Here is a 19,182-nt window from a genome sequence, read left to right on the forward strand (position 1 = left end):
ATTCAAATTCAAATTCAAATTCAAAAATCATTTATTCATGTAGGACATTTTAGCCGCTTATGAACGTCAAATTTTTACATTATAATTTTATATTTACCCTACCGTCCAGTTCGGTATATAGATCCAATTGAGAAGAACTGGCAAGAAACTCAATTGAATTACTTTTTTTTTTAAAGCCAGTTTATTTACAATGTATATTTATATAGGTGTCTATGTCTAACATTAAATGAAAATTCAGTGCATGAACAACTATTGCCATGCACACTCGTCATTCAAGTAATCGTTTAGTTTAATAACATATGACTATGTAATTTTTGTGTACAATAAAGTATAAATGAATACTTCCGAATATAGGACGTTCTCAGTTCGTCCGATTTTAATGATTCATGTTGCAGTTCATAGAGTTTATTCCTATGTTGGTTCCATATTTTAATTTTTTATTTCTATAAACCTTTTTTTATGTCAATGTTGTGCATGTCTATAATTATATTATTATATTTCGTTTTTTAATGTACGTTGTAAATATATGTATTTGTATAGTTGACTTACCTAAACAAATAAATAAATAAAATAAATATTAATTGAATGAAAGATGAACATTGCTAGTTGCAAAGCAAAATTTCTTTATCGGTACATTATTCCGTGTGGTACCGGCTTAGGGGCCATCCTTTCCTTACTCGTGACTAAGGGAACTTAATGGTCGAGGGATGGGCCGCAGCGCTCTTCATAAATCATCAGCAAAAGCATAAGTCTAACTTTTGTTGTGAACCCGCCTGCCAAGTTTGGCAATTACTGGTAAAACCCTCAATGGGAAATACCAAAGGTACTTTATGGGCAAACCTATGTTCAGCAGTGGACAGTTAATCGTTGGCGCGATGATGTAGGTAGATGACATAACTCCGTGTCCCGAATTCAAGAATTTTTAATCTAATGTACTAAATACACTGTGATGTCCACTGTAGCGCTCACGGATTGCAATTTGTTAGGGCATTTGTAATTACTAAACGCGCTATTTTATTTAAAAATTTGAAAATTTTCTGAGACACAGGATACACTGTGACTCCCATGGTAGGTACTTATGCGTTGCTATTTCAAAGGATTTTAAATTACTCGAAAAATTTATGGTTATTTGTATGATTGTTTGTTTTCTGTTTACTCTAAATATTTTTTATTTTTTTCAATAGTATAGCGAGTCAGGCGCTGCAGTATATTTCCAAGGATGCGTTTGACGTGAAGGCTTTGAGAGCTTTCAGAGTGCTTCGACCACTTCGGCTGGTCTCCGGTGTGCCAAGTTAGTAATAAATTTATTTACTCTATTATTACTAAAGTATAAAGTGCCAACTTTATCAAGAACAAGCCGGTTTAATATCGTAAAACCGGTTTCTTTTCATGATACGAGTAAATCCGGTATCATTCCTTAATCGTTACTAATGTATCATTTCTTTTAAAATCGACGAGGATTCTTAGAAAATTAGAATCATAATTATCATAAGCGTTACTTTTTTTTTAACAAAAATTTTGAGTTTCCAATGTACAAACTTAATTTTTTTTTTACCACTGAGGTGGCAAACAAGTATACTGTCCACCTAAGAGGGGGAAAGGGATTGTTAGTAATAGAGACTGAGAATCCCATTGCTAGCAATATACCCAACTAGGTCGACCTACTCGCGGTTCTCCCTGGAAACTATCATGGTTAATTCCTGATGAATTCATCATGATGGGCTAACTGGCCTGTTTTCATTCTCATCTATCACCTTTTACTGGTGCTCCGCCAGCGTATCCCGTTAGCGCAGGCGGGGTTACCATACCATTTTCACCCATAAAAAAAAAAACTGCCACCCTAAAGATAATAAGCGGTTACCGTAGTCGTATGAACGCCTGCAATACCAAGGGTATTACCCGCAGTTGCTGATCCTAAAGAAACCTCTTTATCCCTTTTTTGAAGAACTCTATGCTGTAGTTTCTTTAGAAAAACCTCGACAGGGAGCTCATTTTATAATCTGAGTTTTCGTGGGAGGAAACATCTTGGAAACTGCACTGTATGCGACCATCAAGGCTAAGGGATGAGGTGAACTTCCTGTCGATGGCGTGCAGTACGATGGTAGATGGCTGTGGGCATGGGCATTATATTGAACAATTTCTCTAAGCACAATCAGTTGTACAAGCGATAGAACACGTAGAATGTTGACGATGACTCCAAATATTCCCTTCATTTAGAATATGGCGTTAATCGTCCGGCGTTCAAACTGAGAAAACTTTACTCAAATTGTTAAATAGATAGATAGATAATTTATTTGCATTACTTACAGCACACAAATAATAATACAAACATGCATATAGTACAGACATACACACTAGAAAGAGATAAAAGAATGAAAAACAAAACAAAAAACAACTTTCCCTCGTTCATGCGTGTGCCACAGTAACACAAAATGGTCACAACTCAGTTTATTGCTTTGCCTTCAAAAGAGCAAAACACTGATATTCTGTTGTTATATGTTCCAGGTTTACAAATCGTGTTGAATTCTATCCTCAAAGCAATGGTGCCGCTGTTCCACATAGCCTTCCTGGTGCTGTTCGTCATTATCATTTACGCGATCATCGGCCTGGAGTTATTCTCTGGCGCCCTTCACGAGACCTGCTTCAAAAATGACACAGGTACTTTTTAAACAATAACTATTTTTTCCCACGCCTTTGCCTTCCTTTCTCAAGTAATGAGCTATGAAATGCAAAAAGAATTCTTGAAATTCGATTGATAGTTGCAGAGATAAGTGTGTTCATACAAAGAAACAAATTCTTCTCCTTTCTTACATTGGTATAAATAAGAAGAGCTTCTATAGACTAATACGAGTAGAATAAAGAAAGAGAGGGAGAGAGAGAGAGAGAGAGAGAGAAAGAAAGAGATTTTGAAGATCTCTGGAATTATCACTTGGATTTCAAATCATGATAGAAACACGATATAAGGCGCGGGATGCAGCCAGTATTTGATATATGCAGAAGTGGCAATAGTATCTTGAACAATGCAAATAATTCAAATAGGCTTCTAACGCGAAAGCTATCTAATATTATTATTCACAGTAATTCATTTGTTAATTTTTTTGTGATTAGTATTATTTGCACCAAAGTTTAACAAAATTTTAAAGATGACCAAAAACAAACATACATTTTAAGAGTTTAAAGTTTTCAGTTTAAGTTTAATAAAGAAATATGATTTTTTCCAGATGAAATGATAGATCCACAAATTCCGTGCAACAGCGATGGGGAAACAGGTTATAAGTGTGACGATGGCTACATCTGTAGGGGCCACTGGGAGGGGCCCAACGACGGTATCACCAACTTCGATAACATTGGCTACTCCATGCTCACTGTGTTCCAATGCATCACCCTCGAGGGATGGACTGACATTATGTATGCTGTAAGTATTTATTAGAGACTAAAGTGTTTTCTTGCCGTGTGGCTTCGGCATAGATAAGGCCACCCTTTCATTTCTCGTGGGTATAAACTTATTATCTTTGTGTATCTACAATAATATTATAAAGAGGAAAGATTTGTATTTTTGTATGTATGTGTGTTTGTAATGAATAAATGCAAAGACTACTTTGCCGATTTAAAAAATTCATTCACCATTGGAAAGCTACATTCACTCTGAGTAACATAGGCTATATTTATTGCTAGAAAAAATTAAGGATCCTTACTAATATTTTAGTAACGTAACTCAAAGTGTAAAAAAATGCTATAAAATATCTTGTGTCGCGTGCGCTGCGGAAACTATTGGTGATAGAACAAAAGTATGTTGTACAATATTGAAGAAAATATCAATAACTACAAAAAACTTCACGATACTATATGTCCAAGTATTATCGTTGTCACAATAATCACTTTTTAAAATGTTGTAAAAATGTCCACCCGTGCGAAGCCGGGACGGGCCGCTAGTCATATATATAATTAAAATTCTTAAAGATTTAGATTTTATTATTAAGTCATGCCAGTTAACACAGTCATGTTAACTCAACTGCTTCACGGTAGAAACATGAATGGGATAGAGGTGCCCAAGCAAACGACTTTTGTACAAAGTCTCCCTCTGGTAAAATCTTCCCATACTAACTTAATACCTGGGTGTACTGTGTTGGAAAACTAAAAATATTTAGTAATTTTTCGAATTATGTCTCTTTGGGATAAATGTTTACTTTCAGTTGTAAAGTACTACTTTAAACGAATCTTAAAGAAGTTCTACAGACTCCAATAACTAAAATCATTGTTCATATAAAAATTATTGTAGGCGACTAAGAGAATTTAATGGTCGAGAGATAGGCAGCAGCGTCTCTCTTAAAACATTTCCAAAGTCTGCCTGCAACGCCTCCCAAGCGTGGCAACTACTGGAAAAATGTACTCTTATGTGAGAGGCCTATGTTCCGCAGTGGACGGTTAAAGCCTGATATGATGATAAGGGTGATGATAATATTTCTTGCAGATAGCGGATGTGAAAGGCAACACGTGGCCATGGATCTATTTTGTATCAATGGTGATCTTCGGTAACTTCTTTGTCATGAACTTAATTCTCGGTGTCTTGTCTGGGTAAGTATATATTTATCTTATATATTTTGGGAACAAAATATATAGATAGTAGTTATATATTTTGGATCGCAGCGCGCCTCATCGACTGGTTACTAGTGACCCGAGAGCTGGTAGCTACTTTGCCCAAAAGATACGTTTGGCAATCCAAAGAGGTAATGCTGCCAGTATCTTGGGTACGCTGCCTCGGTGTGGTGCCTTGGGAGATTACTTATAATTAGTATTAGTATTTAAGAAATTGTATATTAACTTTATTGATGTACTACATATTTTGGGAACAAAAAGTTTATAATGTAATATATGTTCAATATAATAAGTTTCTTGCATTATATGATCTTTGTCATGTCGGCCATAACTCTATGCTGAACAAAAATAAAGAAAATCCAATTACAGTTTTTAATATTTTTGATTTGTATATATATGTAATTTATATTGGCCGTGTGGTCCCGGCATAGAATAGGTCACCCCTTCCTTTCCCGTGTCGTAAAAAGCAACCAAGGGACGGAGAGGGATGAGCAGCAGTATCATTATTAAAACATCTCTAAAGCCTAACTGCGGTTGCCAATCCGTCTTCCAAGCGTAGCAAATACTAGCAAAACCTCCGAAGGGGGAGGCTTGTGTTCAGCAGTGGACAGTTAAAGTCTGATATAATGATGATAAAATTAATGCTGAACTAAATAATACTTTATATTTTAATTAGTGCACAATAAGATAGTCTTTTATTATATATTTTTAGTGAATTCTCAAAAGAAAGAGAAAAAGCGAAAAGTCGCGGTGACTTCCAGAAGTCTCGGGAGAGACAACAGTTTGAAGAAGATCTTAAAGGTTATTTGAACTGGATCACAGTTGCAGAGGAATTGGATTTAGAAAATGATCCTACGCAGAAGGAGGAGAGTCAAGATTCACAGGGTGAGTCAGATTTTTTTTTATAAAATATGCTATTCTTAGATTATATAGATAAAGTATGTCCACAGAAATGTTTCGAGAAAAACGGTTCAACTTTTTCATACAATTTTGCGTGACAAATAGTTATGAGTGATTCCTTTATAACTTCTATATTTATTTTGTCTTATAAATTCTGCATCTTTTTAATGCATAAACATTCATTTTATTTATTAAATAATACACCAAAATACATTTTATCTGTAAATATATAGAATACTGACAAAAAAAACGAGTCAACTAATTTGACAATTAGCTGACAAAAGTTGACCCAATTTTGAGGCTCGATGCTCTATCTATATAATCTAAGATTCTATTATATATTATATGAACAGGTTGACGGTCCACCTGATGAAGTATTAATCATTGCCTATAGACATGATGGCCGTCATGGATATCATAGAATACGCTGTGACTGATGGTTGCCTTTGTTAATGCTATTCCTGAAGACTAAAGTCTTATGCTTCGGCATTTTGTAATTTCACTGCTTCACCTTTCAAACTGCCATTCAGAAACATGAATGTAATAGTACTACCAATGCAAATAACCCTAAATGGACGTACGTCGACCAAATAGGCGACATGCTGAAAAAGGGCCAAATTAAAAGTACCCGTAACCGGCGAGCGTGTATGGAAAGATTGATGAGTGTGGAAGAAGCGAAAGAGGTTTGTTTGAATCGGAGCATTTGGCATTTCATTGTTTCTGCCTACCCTAATGGGAGACAGGCGTGACAGATATGTATGTATGTATGCAATAACCTTTCTACAAGGTATCTCATTGGAAATTACAAATTTTCAACCAACTTCATAAAGAAGAAAGTTCAATTCGGTTGTTTTTTAATGTTTGCTACCTAATAACTCCGACAGTTCTAAACCAATTTGGATATTTTTTTTATTTGAAAAGATAGTACAGATTGGTTTCAAAGAAATTTTATCGAAATCGGTTTAGCAAGTTTAGTTTTTGCACCAAAATAACTGGTTTTGTCACAATTGAAGTCAGTATTTTTTGTGGGACACAAATTTCAGTTATTATCGAATGACAACGAAAACTACTGTTCCAAGACATTAGGGTATTTACTTTTTATTACTATTTACAGGTAAAAACGATGTAAAAAGTAATGATGGCTCTCAAAACAATGTGAACGTGAACGGCGAACAAACTCACACTACGACGTGTAAAGTGTATTGCAAGAGGTTCGACAAGGTAACACTCTAGGTCCCTGATTACATCACTTATTTGTAATTATAATAAATCAGATTCGCGTTCACGTCACAGACACTCATGATTAAGGATTACGAATTGATCCCGAAACTAGTCGAGCTTTCTCGATCTAATTACACGCAAGTTAAACCGGTAGTTATTATATTAAAATACATAATGTGTACTTACAAAACTTTTAAAAATAATAACGATGTTTAGATATTTAAAGAAAATATAAAAATCTTTTTTTATTTTAATTAAAAAGTCATTATTATGTAAAAAGAGGAAGCGAACACAGAAAAAAGAGATGGATATTATAAAGAAATATTAATATTTGCTTCCAATTAACCTAACACAGTGGCATAAGAAGTAGTGAATGGGCAACTGTAATGCAAAATAGAAATTAAAATAAATATTTACATAAACTACAATAAATTAAAAATGAAATCTTGTCCTATAAGATGTAAAATGTAATAAAATAAAAATAAAATGTAAGATTATCCTATAATCTTTATAATCATCAACATTAGTGCTATATTCTTATTTAATTAATACAATTTGAACGCCTACAATTATAAGACAATTAAACAGATGCTAAAATGCCACTGTCATATCACCTTTTGTCTGTCTAAAGAAAATAAATATTTCATTTCCTTCCATTTAATTAGATTTCATTCTATTTCATTCCATTTAATTTAATTTCAGGCGTGACCGATATATATGTAATTTTAATATCACAAATCAACGTAATATAATATCAACATTGCAGGTGAATAGACGTATGCGCAGAGCTTGTAGGAAAGCTGTCAAGTCACAATCATTTTATTGGGCAATCATTGTTCTGGTTTTCCTGAACACACTTGTACTGGCTACCGAACATTTTAAGTGAGTACGATATTTGTTCTATTTTCGTTATTTTCAAAAACGTCTTCAATTTACTAGAATTCTCAATTTTTTTTTTAATTATTCGATATAATTATAATTCCATTTTAATGATTTTTAAATTTTAAATTAATTTGTTTTGGAAAAGAAGTTAAATTATTGTTTAATTTAAAAATATACTTGTATATATAAAGCTATAGCTTTTTTATCATTCATTCGTCTTTATATATTGTTTTATTATGTACACTCACTTCTTGATTGTCAATTTTAACTGTAACTTTCTTATAAAAATACCTTCTAATAATTATTAAATATTAAGGAATGTATTTCTTTTTGCAGTCAACCAGTCTGGTTGGATGATTTCCAAAACTATGCAAACTATCTCTTCGTCGTACTTTTCACTATGGAGATGTTGGTCAAGATGTACGCGTTAGGTTTCCAGGTAATTGTTGCTTATCAGAAAGATCTAATTATCATTTGTCTACTCAGCGGCCTATGGAGAAGGCTATGCTCCTTTGCGTGACAGAATCTGAAATGAGGATATCCGCAAAAGAACTAAAGTCACCGACATAGCCCGATGAATAAGCAAGCTGAAGTGACAATAGGCCGGTCACATAGCTTGAAGAACCGATAACTGATGGGGAAGAAAGGTCTTAAGTGGAGACCCAGTACGGGTAAATGCAATATAGGACGACGCCTCTCTAGATAGAGTGACGATTTCAAATGTATTGCAGGGAGTCAGTGGATGCAAGTGACTCAAGGCCGTTCCTTATGGCAGTCTATGTAGGTGGCCTATGTTCAGCAGTGGAGAGATAGTGACTGAGATGGTGATGTCTTTTTTGTATGATATTTACAATTGGAAACAAGCTGTGTGGCCAACTGATGCAAAGTAGTAACCGTCACCTATATATACCGGCGTGAGCAGTATCTTTAAAGCCACATAATTCACTGTGACGCTGTACCATTCATGAGTTGCTATTTCTGAGAAATATATATAGTTTTCTACGTACTCCTGTACTTTCACTGCTATATCTTCTTAAAACTGAAACGTAAATAGAATGGAAGATTAGTTTATTAGAATTAAGTATTTTAGACATGGTATAATGCTGAAGTAATATTGAAATTAAATATATAATTACAAATAACTACATACACGAGAAAGACTGTGCAAGCATTCATGCAACCAAATTCTAATTTCTTTAATTTTATTAAGTATTTAGTCCTTTTATTTCATTACTATTTGATTTTAATTATCAGATAGATTGATAGGCTCCTATTGTTTATTATTTTCTCCAAAAGTTTATATTACTTCATTTATTAGTTTCGTTACTTTTTCTTCTCTTTCTTCTTCTGCTTCGCCTTTTCAGTCAGCTTTCCTAATTATAAGACACGATTTATTTCTATTGTTATTTAATTTGATTTCACTATGTAACTAAAGTTCAGCATTATTAATTAATTTATTTATTTATACTTTATTGTACACATCAACAGTACACAAAAATATGACAGAGGTAAGTAAATGTATAAAGGCGAGCTTAACTGTAAAAAGTTCTCCTTCAGAAAACCCAAAGTGAAAAGTAGCATCAATGTCAGCGTTTAGAGCGATATACAATATTGTGACAATTTTCAAACAAATCGTTCTATCTTTCAGGGTTACTTCGTTTCCCTCTTCAATCGATTTGACTGTTTCGTCATGGTGTGCTCCATCGTGGAATTGGCACTGAATCTAACTGACACTATCCCGCAGTTGGGTATCTCTGTACTTAGGTGTGTCCGCTTGCTGAGAGTCTTCAAAGTCACCAAGTAAGTTAATATGATGAGACTCGAAGTGAATCTGTGAAGTGTCTTCAATTACTTTCGCCATATCTAATATGACCATTAGATAAAGATCTTAAAAATTTATAAAATCCATAGGATTTTCATAACACTATTTTTATGCAACTTAGAATGGTAAACAAGCTGACGGATCACGGTATGATGGTGAAAGTATGACCGTTGCCATAGATTTGAATATCATCGTTGTGACGGAATAACAAGAGTATACGTGCCGATGTCTTTGATTGTTGACAGTTGATGATGTCTCTCATGGGTGATTTCGGAGATTTCATAAGGTGATTTTGCTTTTGTACTCATGAAACAATAATGTTGAGTTTATCACAAATCATATTCTGTATATGAGTACGTTCCGACGTCCATGGTACCCCGCATTGGAGCCATTCCTAAGGACTAAGGTTTCTGTGCTCTGTAATTTCATTATCATGTATCACTCTTGTAAATTATCCACGTGATAACAACCCCACGTCTTTTCATATGTTTGCTGGATGCAAGTGGCGCAGGATCGTACCTATATCTTATAGTGGACAGTGAGTAGGTTAGTCTACAATGAAGATGAAATTAACATATTACTAAGTAAACTAACTGATAGTAATCGTTTATCATTCGGTGGGCCGTATGCTTATTTGCCATCTCAGTGGTATAAAAAAAGTATAGCTGCTTATCGAAAGAAACATGAATGAGATAAAGATACTTGTGTAGAAGAATTTCGTAGTTTACTTTTGAGAACTCAATTTCATTATCTCATATTGAATTGTTAATTTTCAGGTACTGGCGTTCTCTATCCAACCTAGTCGCTTCTCTGCTCAACTCGATTCAGTCCATCTTCTCCCTCTTATTGCTTCTTTTCCTTTTCATCATGATATTTGCATTACTCGGTATGCAAGTCTTCGGTGGCAGGTTTGATTACAAGCCAGAAGAGGTGAAGGAGAGACATAACTTCGATACATTTTGGCAGGCAGTACTCACAATGTTTCAGGTATACATTGTAAATTTATTTAAATTATGATTTTAAATTATTGTTGTCTGTTTGTTTAACCCATTTTGGGCAGGATATGCTCTTATAAGTACAAAATTCATAGTATTTTACTAAATTAGTTATCATCTTGTGGAAGTCCCATATCTCTGGTTATTTGATTGGTATTATTTTTGTTTAATTCTGCTATCATTTGTATGTGCGTGACTGCCAACCCTCGAAGATTGACCACCACCATTACTAGCAGAAGTTGTACAATCTTCGACTCATTTCATCTCCGCACATTTTGTGACACGTGTTTCACCACTAAACGAGATATGTTCAGGGAAATTTATTAGATCCCTGCTCGAAGCCTAGCATTTACCGTTCTGCAACCAAACTGCGAATAAATAGTTTATTTTATTTATTATTTTAATCAAATAACTATTTATATTTGCCAATATAATTGACTGTTTAATTTTATAATATAATTGTTAACAGCGACAGTTATAATTTTCTTCATTAATGCTAGGATTTTGCTTACTTTGCATGTATTATCCATGTGTTAATCTTATAAGTGTGTAAGTTAAAACAAATCAACCCGTCGATCTAACTATCATTGTCCAATAGGGTACTACTTAAAATACTGATATTATATCAATAATAGATAATATGTGTAACATAATCTGTAACTCATTAATGTCTCACTATTGCAGACAGATTTCTTCGTACAAGATGGTATTAGACTGTTGATATGTACTGATTATTAGTAAAATTTTTATTCCGTGTAGTCCCAGCATAAAATAAGCCGCTCCTTCCTTTCCTCTGGGTGTATTGGAGGCGACTAAAGTAACTTAATAATGAAGGGAAAGGCAGCAGCGTCCTTCTTAAAATATCTCTAAAAGCTTAACTGTGGTTGCTAACCTGCCTACTAAGCATGGTATCTACTAGTAGAATTCTAATGTTACTGGCAAAAGGCATGTACAGCAGTGGACAGTTAACGGCTGAATATGAAAAAATAAAAATACTTTATTATCATTTCAATTGTCAATATACTAAACAATCACTCTCTCATTCGTTTCTTGATATTCTTAATGTATTTTAGATCCTAACAGGTGAAGACTGGAACGTAGTGATGTACGAAGGCATCAATGCGTACGGCGGCGCCGGCACGCCTGGAATGTTGGCCTCTATATATTTCATTGTCATTTTCGTTTGTGGTAATTGTATCCTTTTGTAATGTATAATCAATAAAGACTTTACATGAAGTAGATATGATTAATTTAATCAAATACAAGTTTAATTGTGGAAATTAGAAAGTTTTTTTTTTTTGTCTTTGTATATACTACGATCTGTCTCCTTGCTGGGACAATAAATAGTATTTTTGATTTATACTTTAATGGCGTGGTGCTCCATCGTATTGCACTTTAGTCGCATCCTACTTTATTTTATAGAATCATGTCTTGCTGGGTATTCTGCGTTTCAGTCTGCGAGTTGTGTGATTTACGTCCATATCTAAGTCATAATAAAGATCTTAAAAAAAGTCTGTTATAACACTGTTTTGTTAACTTCCTTGTAGGATTGTGTGTATTGTAGTATTTCTTATATCTAACATTGTTCCATGATTTTTAGGTCATGATGTAAGTTGTGGCCTTGTTTGTGACAAAAGTTTATCAAAGCATTAGTTATTATTCTATTCAGCATTTTATTTTGATTAATTGAAAATCTCGACTTTGGAATGAGACGCTGTTCCCCAGAGCTGGATTCCATAGGTCCAGATAGGTTTTAGTACCGTCTTGTATAGAAGCAGTTTATTGCTCAGAGACAATTGTGACTGGTGACCTAATAACCAGAAGGAGAGCTTTCGCATTTGTAAACCCAATTGTTTGCGTATATATTGGTCATTCAAATAATATGTTTTTGCCAATATAATTGACTGTTTAATTTTATAATATAAGGTACAGACCTAAATATCTTACATTGTCTGCTTACTTTGCATGTATTTCTACATTGTTAATCTTCACTGTGTAAGGTAAAACAAATACCCGTTTTTCATTGTGAATGAATTAGAAAGTTGCGATGGATTATATAACAAGATAATACCAAGTTTGATAATGTCTAAGTTAAAAATTGTTTGATGTATATATTGACAAAAATATCAGTAAAACTTTTATTGTTGGCTTCCTCTGGGTGTTTATGACTAAACTTTTAATAGGCAAACAAGCCGACGGCCCACCTTATGGAAATTGGTAACCGTCGCCTATAGACATGGACATAACAGAATATGTAAAAATACTTTATACTGTTTCAATTGTCAATATACTAAACAATCACTCTCTCATTCGTTTCTTGATATTCTTAATGACTCAGACGTGTTATTCCTCAATGTACGGCCGGCACGCCTGTAAATTCACGCTATATATCATTGTCCCGTTTTCAAACCGAAACAACAGCCATGATTAATATAATAACAACTGCTTAATTGTGGAAATTAGAAACACGAATGAGAAATTGGTTTGAAACAAGTAGATATGCTTGATGATGAATGAATAGCGCTTTCTGGATTAACATTTAACATTAGCATTTAGCTAATGTTAAAAAAATATATAATACAAAAGAAAGGTCGTTTGTTGTCACACATTATTCAAATAATGTTTCTGAACCAAATGCGTCAGATATTCTACTGAACGTTTTCTTGGCTATCGCTGTTGATAATTTAGGTGATGCTGAAGAAATGGACGCCGAAGAAATTGAAAAGGACAAAGCGGTAAATACATTTTTGTTTAATAACTTTCTGTAAAGTAATTACTTAGTAAGGATTTCTTCTTTAGTTAAGTCATCATCTTGACAGTCCATAACATTGTTTTGTCATCTGGCTTGATATTACACAGATAAATAATTTGTATACTAAACAAATGATATTTTTCGGGAATCGAAACTGTAATCACCGAAAGCTGGTTCAGTTAAAGATATCACACTTAATAACTAATTTTATCCCGTATGTGATCTGACAAAACGATAGAAACGATAATTTTGCAATAATTGCTTACTATCAGGATGCTGATAATCCGGAAGCAGGCAATCCACAATTAGATGAAGAGAGAGGGGAGACTGATGATGAATACGTGAATGATGAAGAAGGATATTCCAGTGAAGGGTAAGAGAATAATGCTGTAAGAAAGAATTGATTAATATAGTTAGTAATAGTAGTTTTTTATATATAAAATATTATATAAATTGAATGGTTACATGCAGCCGGAAATACAAAAGATATAAAAGAGTTGCCAGGTGAGATCATTAAACTTTTAACTATTTTTTTAAACTCATCTTAATTAATAAGTAGTATAGATTTTTTTTGTATTTTTGAAAAATCTTAAAAACACTAATCTCAGAATAAAATATGAAAAAACAACTTGACTGTCTAGTAACTGTACTTATACAAAACTTAATATTTTAGATCAGAGCATGAATATGAAGAAACGGGCTCTGAAGAGGATGTGGAAGAGCAGGAACCGGAAGAAAGGGATAATGCTGATGAAGCACTCGTTGCCATAGATAAAATACAGAACGGTTTGTTTAATAAAGAATCGTTATTTTCTGTTTACAATAATAATAATGATAGTAATAGACTGTGATATATATTAGAACTAATAGACAGAAACCTAAATTAAAGGGATGAAATGGAACGGTAGACCTCTGCGGTATTGGTGTACGCTGGCGAGCTACCAGTAAAGAATGTTAGGCGAGGATAAAGTCAGGTCAGTTGGTATCGTCGTGCCATCGTGCCTATTTTACCAGTCTTGAATATGGTGATTTTCGAGAAAAACTGCGTAGAGGTCGACTTCATAGGAATTTACACTAGCTACATTAATATCTAACTCTGCAAAGTATTAGAAAAAAGAAGTAATATTTGTAGATTACAAATTTCTGTCTTTGCCTAGTCTAATTTAACATCTAGCCAGAGATAACAGTAATAGAGTACTTGGCAATGTCAAATTTCATATTGTCTTCTTTTTATTATTGAAAATAAACATAAATCTATAATTAGGTTGTGCGTGCGTGCGTGCGTGTGTGGGTACGTGCATACGTGCTTGCGTGTGTGTGCCTTATTTATTTATTTATTTTACACTTCATTGCTGATGTAAACAACAAAATGCATTATTAAAACATATATGTATTTGTAATATAAAATATTCATTTTAGTGAATAAACCGCAAGACATTTTATAAAAGAGTGACACAGAACAAATTAAATAACAATACTTGTTTAAAAAACCTCACTGTAAATAGCCGGTATTTAAACTTTAACGATTGTACCAAGTAAAAAACAACAAAAAAACAGTAAGTGGTATTAAAAGGCGGCCTTATCGTTAAGCAAACTCTTCGCTTTAGTTATTTATTTAAGTAAGGCATTATCCTTATTCTATGGTCTGAGGTGTATGTGATCATTAATAGACATTATGTTTTTTTTTTAAATAAGATCTTCTGTGTAGATAGAGAATAAGTAGATAACTATTATTCTTTATCGATGGAATATATTTGTGATAATTTAGTAAAAAAAAAAAATATTGAAATATTATTTCTATTCTAATACTATTTCTATCTGTTTTAATCACAGGAGACGTAAAAAAGGAAGACCCTGAGTCGTTGAAACGGCAACCGACCATATCGGCCCGACCGCGTCGACTGTCTGAAGTGGAGATCAAAAGTCAGGAGAAACCAATACCAGAGGGCAGCAGTTTCTTTATATTCTCCAAGAATAACTGGTTAGAATTTTATTGAAATTTTATATAGTATACACAAACTATGGATGTGAGGTCTTGGCATAGAATAGGCCACCCCTTCCTTTTCTGTGAGTATTGTAAGAGGCGACTAAGGGGAAGTGAGGAATGAGTAGCAGTGTCCCTCTTAAAACATCTCTAAAGCCTAACTGCTAATACCAATCTGACTTCGCCAACTCCTGGCAAAACCCCCCAAGGGGGAGGCTTATGTTCAGCAGTGGACAGTTAAAGTCTGATGTGATGATGATACACAAACTAGCTGGCAAATGTTTCTCTGCCATATAAATTAATACCCTAATCACCTAACGGTTTGAAGTATTCTCATACTTACCAAATATACATAAAAATCGGTCGAGCTGTTTTGGAGGAGTGCGACCACAAAGATCGTAAAACGTAAAACGGGATTCATAATATATATATATATATATATATATATATATATATATATATATATATATATATATATATATATATATATATAACAATTCTCATTATAAGAATGTAAAATTTTCTATATTATATATATAGAAAAAGAGATAAATAGTTAGGAAAAAATGTTTACAACTATTTTGTAAGTCACATTTAGAATATATTGTTGGCTAGAATCATCTATAAGGTCTCACCTCACAGTATATTCTGTGATATCGATGGTGCTGTTCTATAGGTGATGGTTACAATTTTCCATCAGCTGGCCTATAAGCTTATTACCCATTTTAAATTTCATAACTGAAAAATGTTAATTTATCTTGAACTTCGTCTTTCAGGCTTCGTGTTTCGTGTTACAAGCTACAGAATAATTCTTGGTTCAAAAATTTGATCCTAGTTTGTATTTTGGCGTCGTCTCTCATGTTAGCCATGGAGGACCCTGTTGGCGGGAAAGGATCAGAATTGAAGACTGAGGTAGGACAGTTTTAGAGTTATATACCTTTATTTTATTGTAACTTAATTGTCAAAAGATGGGCAGCGGCGTTCCTCTTTAACCACTTAAGCATCTCGAACGAGACCTTCTCGCGTATCAAATGTATTCCGATTTACACTATCCTGAGTACCTCTTGGCACTTATAAATATTATGTTTATATTTTTATCTAGAGCGATACCTTCTCGCCCGTTTGTATTTCATAGAGCTTAGTGTACATTTAATGTATGTTCGTTTGAATTTAGTGCGTGCGCTAGTGCGCTAGTTTTTTTTGGTGGATTTAAATGTAATGGTAACCCCGCTTGCGCTAACGGTATACGCTTGCGGAGCACCAGTGAAGGGTGATAGATGAGAATGAAAACAGGCCAGTTAGCCCATCATGATGAATTTATCAGGAATTAACCATGATAGTTTCCAGGGGGAACCGCGAGGAGGTCGACCTGGTTGGGTATATTGCTAGCAATGGGATTCTTAGTCTCCATTACTAACAATCCCTTTCCCTCCGCTAGTGCGCCAGTTGACCTCATTTCACAGAAAAACTCTCGTATTAAGTGGTTAAACATCAATAAAGACTAACTGCGGTTGCCAACCCGCCTGCCAAGCGTGGCAACTATTGACAAAACTACCTTTATGGTCCCTCATATGCCTATGTTCAACAGTGGACAGTAAACCACTAATAAGACGATGATGATTAAGTACGTACCAAAGAGAAACTTTTATGCAAAAATCAAGTGCATGGGAGTCTCTGTCGTAATTCTGTCGTAAAGCAGCTATGCTTGGAAGTCTATATTTCAGTTGGGATATGGCAGTGAAATAATTGGATAAGGGAATTATGTCTAGCAGTGAAATAATAATAATTCAACTAGAAACAGTACTCGTACTAGTGGGAGATTTAGTAGAAAGGTTAATGACCGATTGATCGATCGATATTCGCTTCCAGACGCTACGCAAAATAGACTACTTCTTCACCACGGTGTTCACGTTAGAGCTGGTCCTCAAACTGATCACATACGGCTTCATATTGCACAAGGATGCATTTTGCCGGTCGGCTTTCAACTTGCTCGACATGCTAGTCGTGATTGTCTCGCTTATATCGCTGAGTGGGTATGTAGCTATTAAATTTTATTATTTTTAAAACTTTTTTTTTATTTTTTAATATGATGTCTTTATGGATGTATAACGGGAATTTATCAAACTTATTGTGTTTGTCTCCTAAAGAAGGCTTCTGGATGAAGTTGTAACTATTGTCAGAGACGACAGACACGGTAAGTTCATAAAATTCCCATTGTGTATGAACATACCTAGTTAGACATTGATTACTTTTTATTTATTATTTTTTGTTTTTATAAAAGATTGGTTAGTACTTGATCTTACCTCACCTGATGGTAAGTGATGATAAGATATAGGATGGAGCTCTCCAGAAGATATTTATTCACCATCGTGTGGAATGGCCTCCCATTAGATGGAATGACGATCTCAAATGCATTGCAGGGAGTTAGTGGATGCAGGTGGTTCTGGACCATTCCTTATGACTGTTTGTAGGAGAGACTTATGTTCAGCAGTGGACACAACAGCTGATATGATAATGATGATGTTTTTTTTATTCTTAAGATTCTATTATGTAATATTTTATAGCGGAGATTAAATTTAAGCGTTGCTATCAACAGGTCCAGTAATGTGTCTTTTATAAAAATTTTGAGGGTATTCCGTGTATTGAGACCTCTGAGAGCCATCAACAGAGCGAAAGGACTTAAGGTCAGTGTTTGTCAAACATGTAATCAAAATAAAATGTTATTAAAAAAGAAATATTAAAAAGAAAAAGACTTTATAAAAAAAAATGTTTTGTCAATTTTTAGCATGTAGTACAGTGCGTGATCGTTGCTATAAAAACGATCGGCAACATTCTGTTGGTGACAAATCTACTACAATTTATGTTTGCCGTCATGGGGGTGCAAATGTTCAAGGTAGGGAGACTTTTTTTTCTTTTTTGACGACACCTTTGGGTCAATTATTGATTTCACTATAAAACATTGTGAAAGTAAGTATGCATTTAATCGAATTATGAAACACGTGTACTTTTTATTTTGAAAATAGAAAAAAAAACATGTGACTTAATTTATTTTTGTGTGTGAGGCTTTTAGCTCTATCGAATTTGGAACTAACATTGTTTTTTCGCTTTCTATTCGTGGGTCCAAAAAATTTTTATTCATCGCAAGTGATTCGCATGCTTTCTATGTGTTTTATTTATATTCGCCCAAAGGTGTTGTGTACCGCTGATGAATTTATTAAATTATTTTCTAAATGATTTTTTGGACTCAAAAGTGCTTTATTGTTTTATTTGCACAACCCTCCCTACCTTGACATTTTCGTGTACTAGAAGTGAGGTACTTGATTAATTTGTGTGGTTTTTTTTTAAATATTTGGTTGATGATTTATTGATTCACGGTCAGATCAGGACACTGACAAATGTGTGATTAATTTTAGTTCCAACACCAAGAACTAATGCTATATACTTTGTTTTTTTTTAATATATTTTTTTTGCATTTTTTCTCCTCCACACAAAATACATACATCGTGCAATGTACACATCAACACATTACGCACATTGGAACAAAATGGGTGAAAATAAAAATAAAATAAATAAAAATGTCTCAATAATTTGGTAAAGTGTATGTGATATGTGTCCTAACACTTTTGTGCCCTTGTTGTTTTAACAGTATGTTGTAAAGTGTGTGATTACCTCTATAAAGTCAATTGGAAACATTTTTCTCATTAATAACGTTTTACAATTTATGTTTTCTGTAATTGGTATACAATTGTTTAAGGTAAATAACGATTCTACGTACTAGCTCATATATATTTATATGTTTATTTTTTTAAGAATAATTTGCTCACATCACTTACGCTATATCCTGAAAAGTGTAGTGAGCTATAGGTTCATGTTAAAAACTTAAAAATTAAAAAAAAACATTTAGTAATCTATTTAAATTGTCTTCAAAATTATAAGGTGACAGAAAAAGTGCTAACTAGTTTGAGGTTATTTTTTCTTTTTTGAAATATTTTCTGGAATTTAATGAAAGGATTATACGAGTGTTTATGAA

At 33.7% G+C, this 19,182-nt stretch overlaps 1 protein-coding gene across 8 annotated transcripts in view; it reads left to right on the forward strand.

Moving 5' to 3' along the window:
* LOC113521049 (muscle calcium channel subunit alpha-1-like) overlaps nucleotides 1–19,182 on the forward strand; it is a 96,006-nt gene that overhangs the window by 51,255 nt on the left and 25,569 nt on the right. For 5 of the 8 annotated variants that reach the window (XR_008252851.1, XM_052894987.1, XM_052894988.1 and 2 more), the window contains exons 5-24: nucleotides 1,185–1,291; nucleotides 2,506–2,658; nucleotides 3,222–3,415; nucleotides 4,472–4,575; nucleotides 5,309–5,481; nucleotides 6,611–6,717; nucleotides 7,484–7,599; nucleotides 7,936–8,038; nucleotides 9,248–9,399; nucleotides 10,198–10,408; nucleotides 11,490–11,610; nucleotides 13,060–13,151; nucleotides 13,441–13,541; nucleotides 13,640–13,672; nucleotides 13,842–13,954; nucleotides 15,002–15,149; nucleotides 15,929–16,064; nucleotides 17,022–17,185; nucleotides 17,749–17,836; nucleotides 17,938–18,045. Coding sequence is in view for 7 of the 8 variants with exons in the window: in XM_052894987.1 (XP_052750947.1) it covers nucleotides 1,185–1,291; nucleotides 2,506–2,658; nucleotides 3,222–3,415; nucleotides 4,472–4,575; nucleotides 5,309–5,481; nucleotides 6,611–6,717; nucleotides 7,484–7,599; nucleotides 7,936–8,038; nucleotides 9,248–9,399; nucleotides 10,198–10,408; nucleotides 11,490–11,610; nucleotides 13,060–13,151; nucleotides 13,441–13,541; nucleotides 13,640–13,672; nucleotides 13,842–13,954; nucleotides 15,002–15,149; nucleotides 15,929–16,064; nucleotides 17,022–17,185; nucleotides 17,749–17,836; nucleotides 17,938–18,045 (2,524 nt within the window). In the remaining variant the exon portion in view is untranslated. The remainder of the gene's footprint in view (nucleotides 1–1,184; nucleotides 1,292–2,505; nucleotides 2,659–3,221; nucleotides 3,416–4,471; nucleotides 4,576–5,308; nucleotides 5,482–6,610; nucleotides 6,718–7,483; nucleotides 7,600–7,935; nucleotides 8,039–9,247; nucleotides 9,400–10,197; nucleotides 10,409–11,489; nucleotides 11,611–13,059; nucleotides 13,152–13,440; nucleotides 13,542–13,639; nucleotides 13,673–13,841; nucleotides 13,955–15,001; nucleotides 15,150–15,928; nucleotides 16,065–17,021; nucleotides 17,186–17,748; nucleotides 17,837–17,937; nucleotides 18,046–19,182) is intronic. The other 3 variants (XM_052894991.1, XM_052894994.1, XM_052894993.1) reach the window with 2 other exon arrangements.

This window comes from Galleria mellonella, unplaced genomic scaffold, assembly GCF_026898425.1.
Source record: "Galleria mellonella isolate WM207_F2 unplaced genomic scaffold, CSIRO_AGI_GalMel_v1 utg261, whole genome shotgun sequence".
NCBI classification, from domain to species: domain Eukaryota; kingdom Metazoa; phylum Arthropoda; class Insecta; order Lepidoptera; family Pyralidae; genus Galleria; species Galleria mellonella.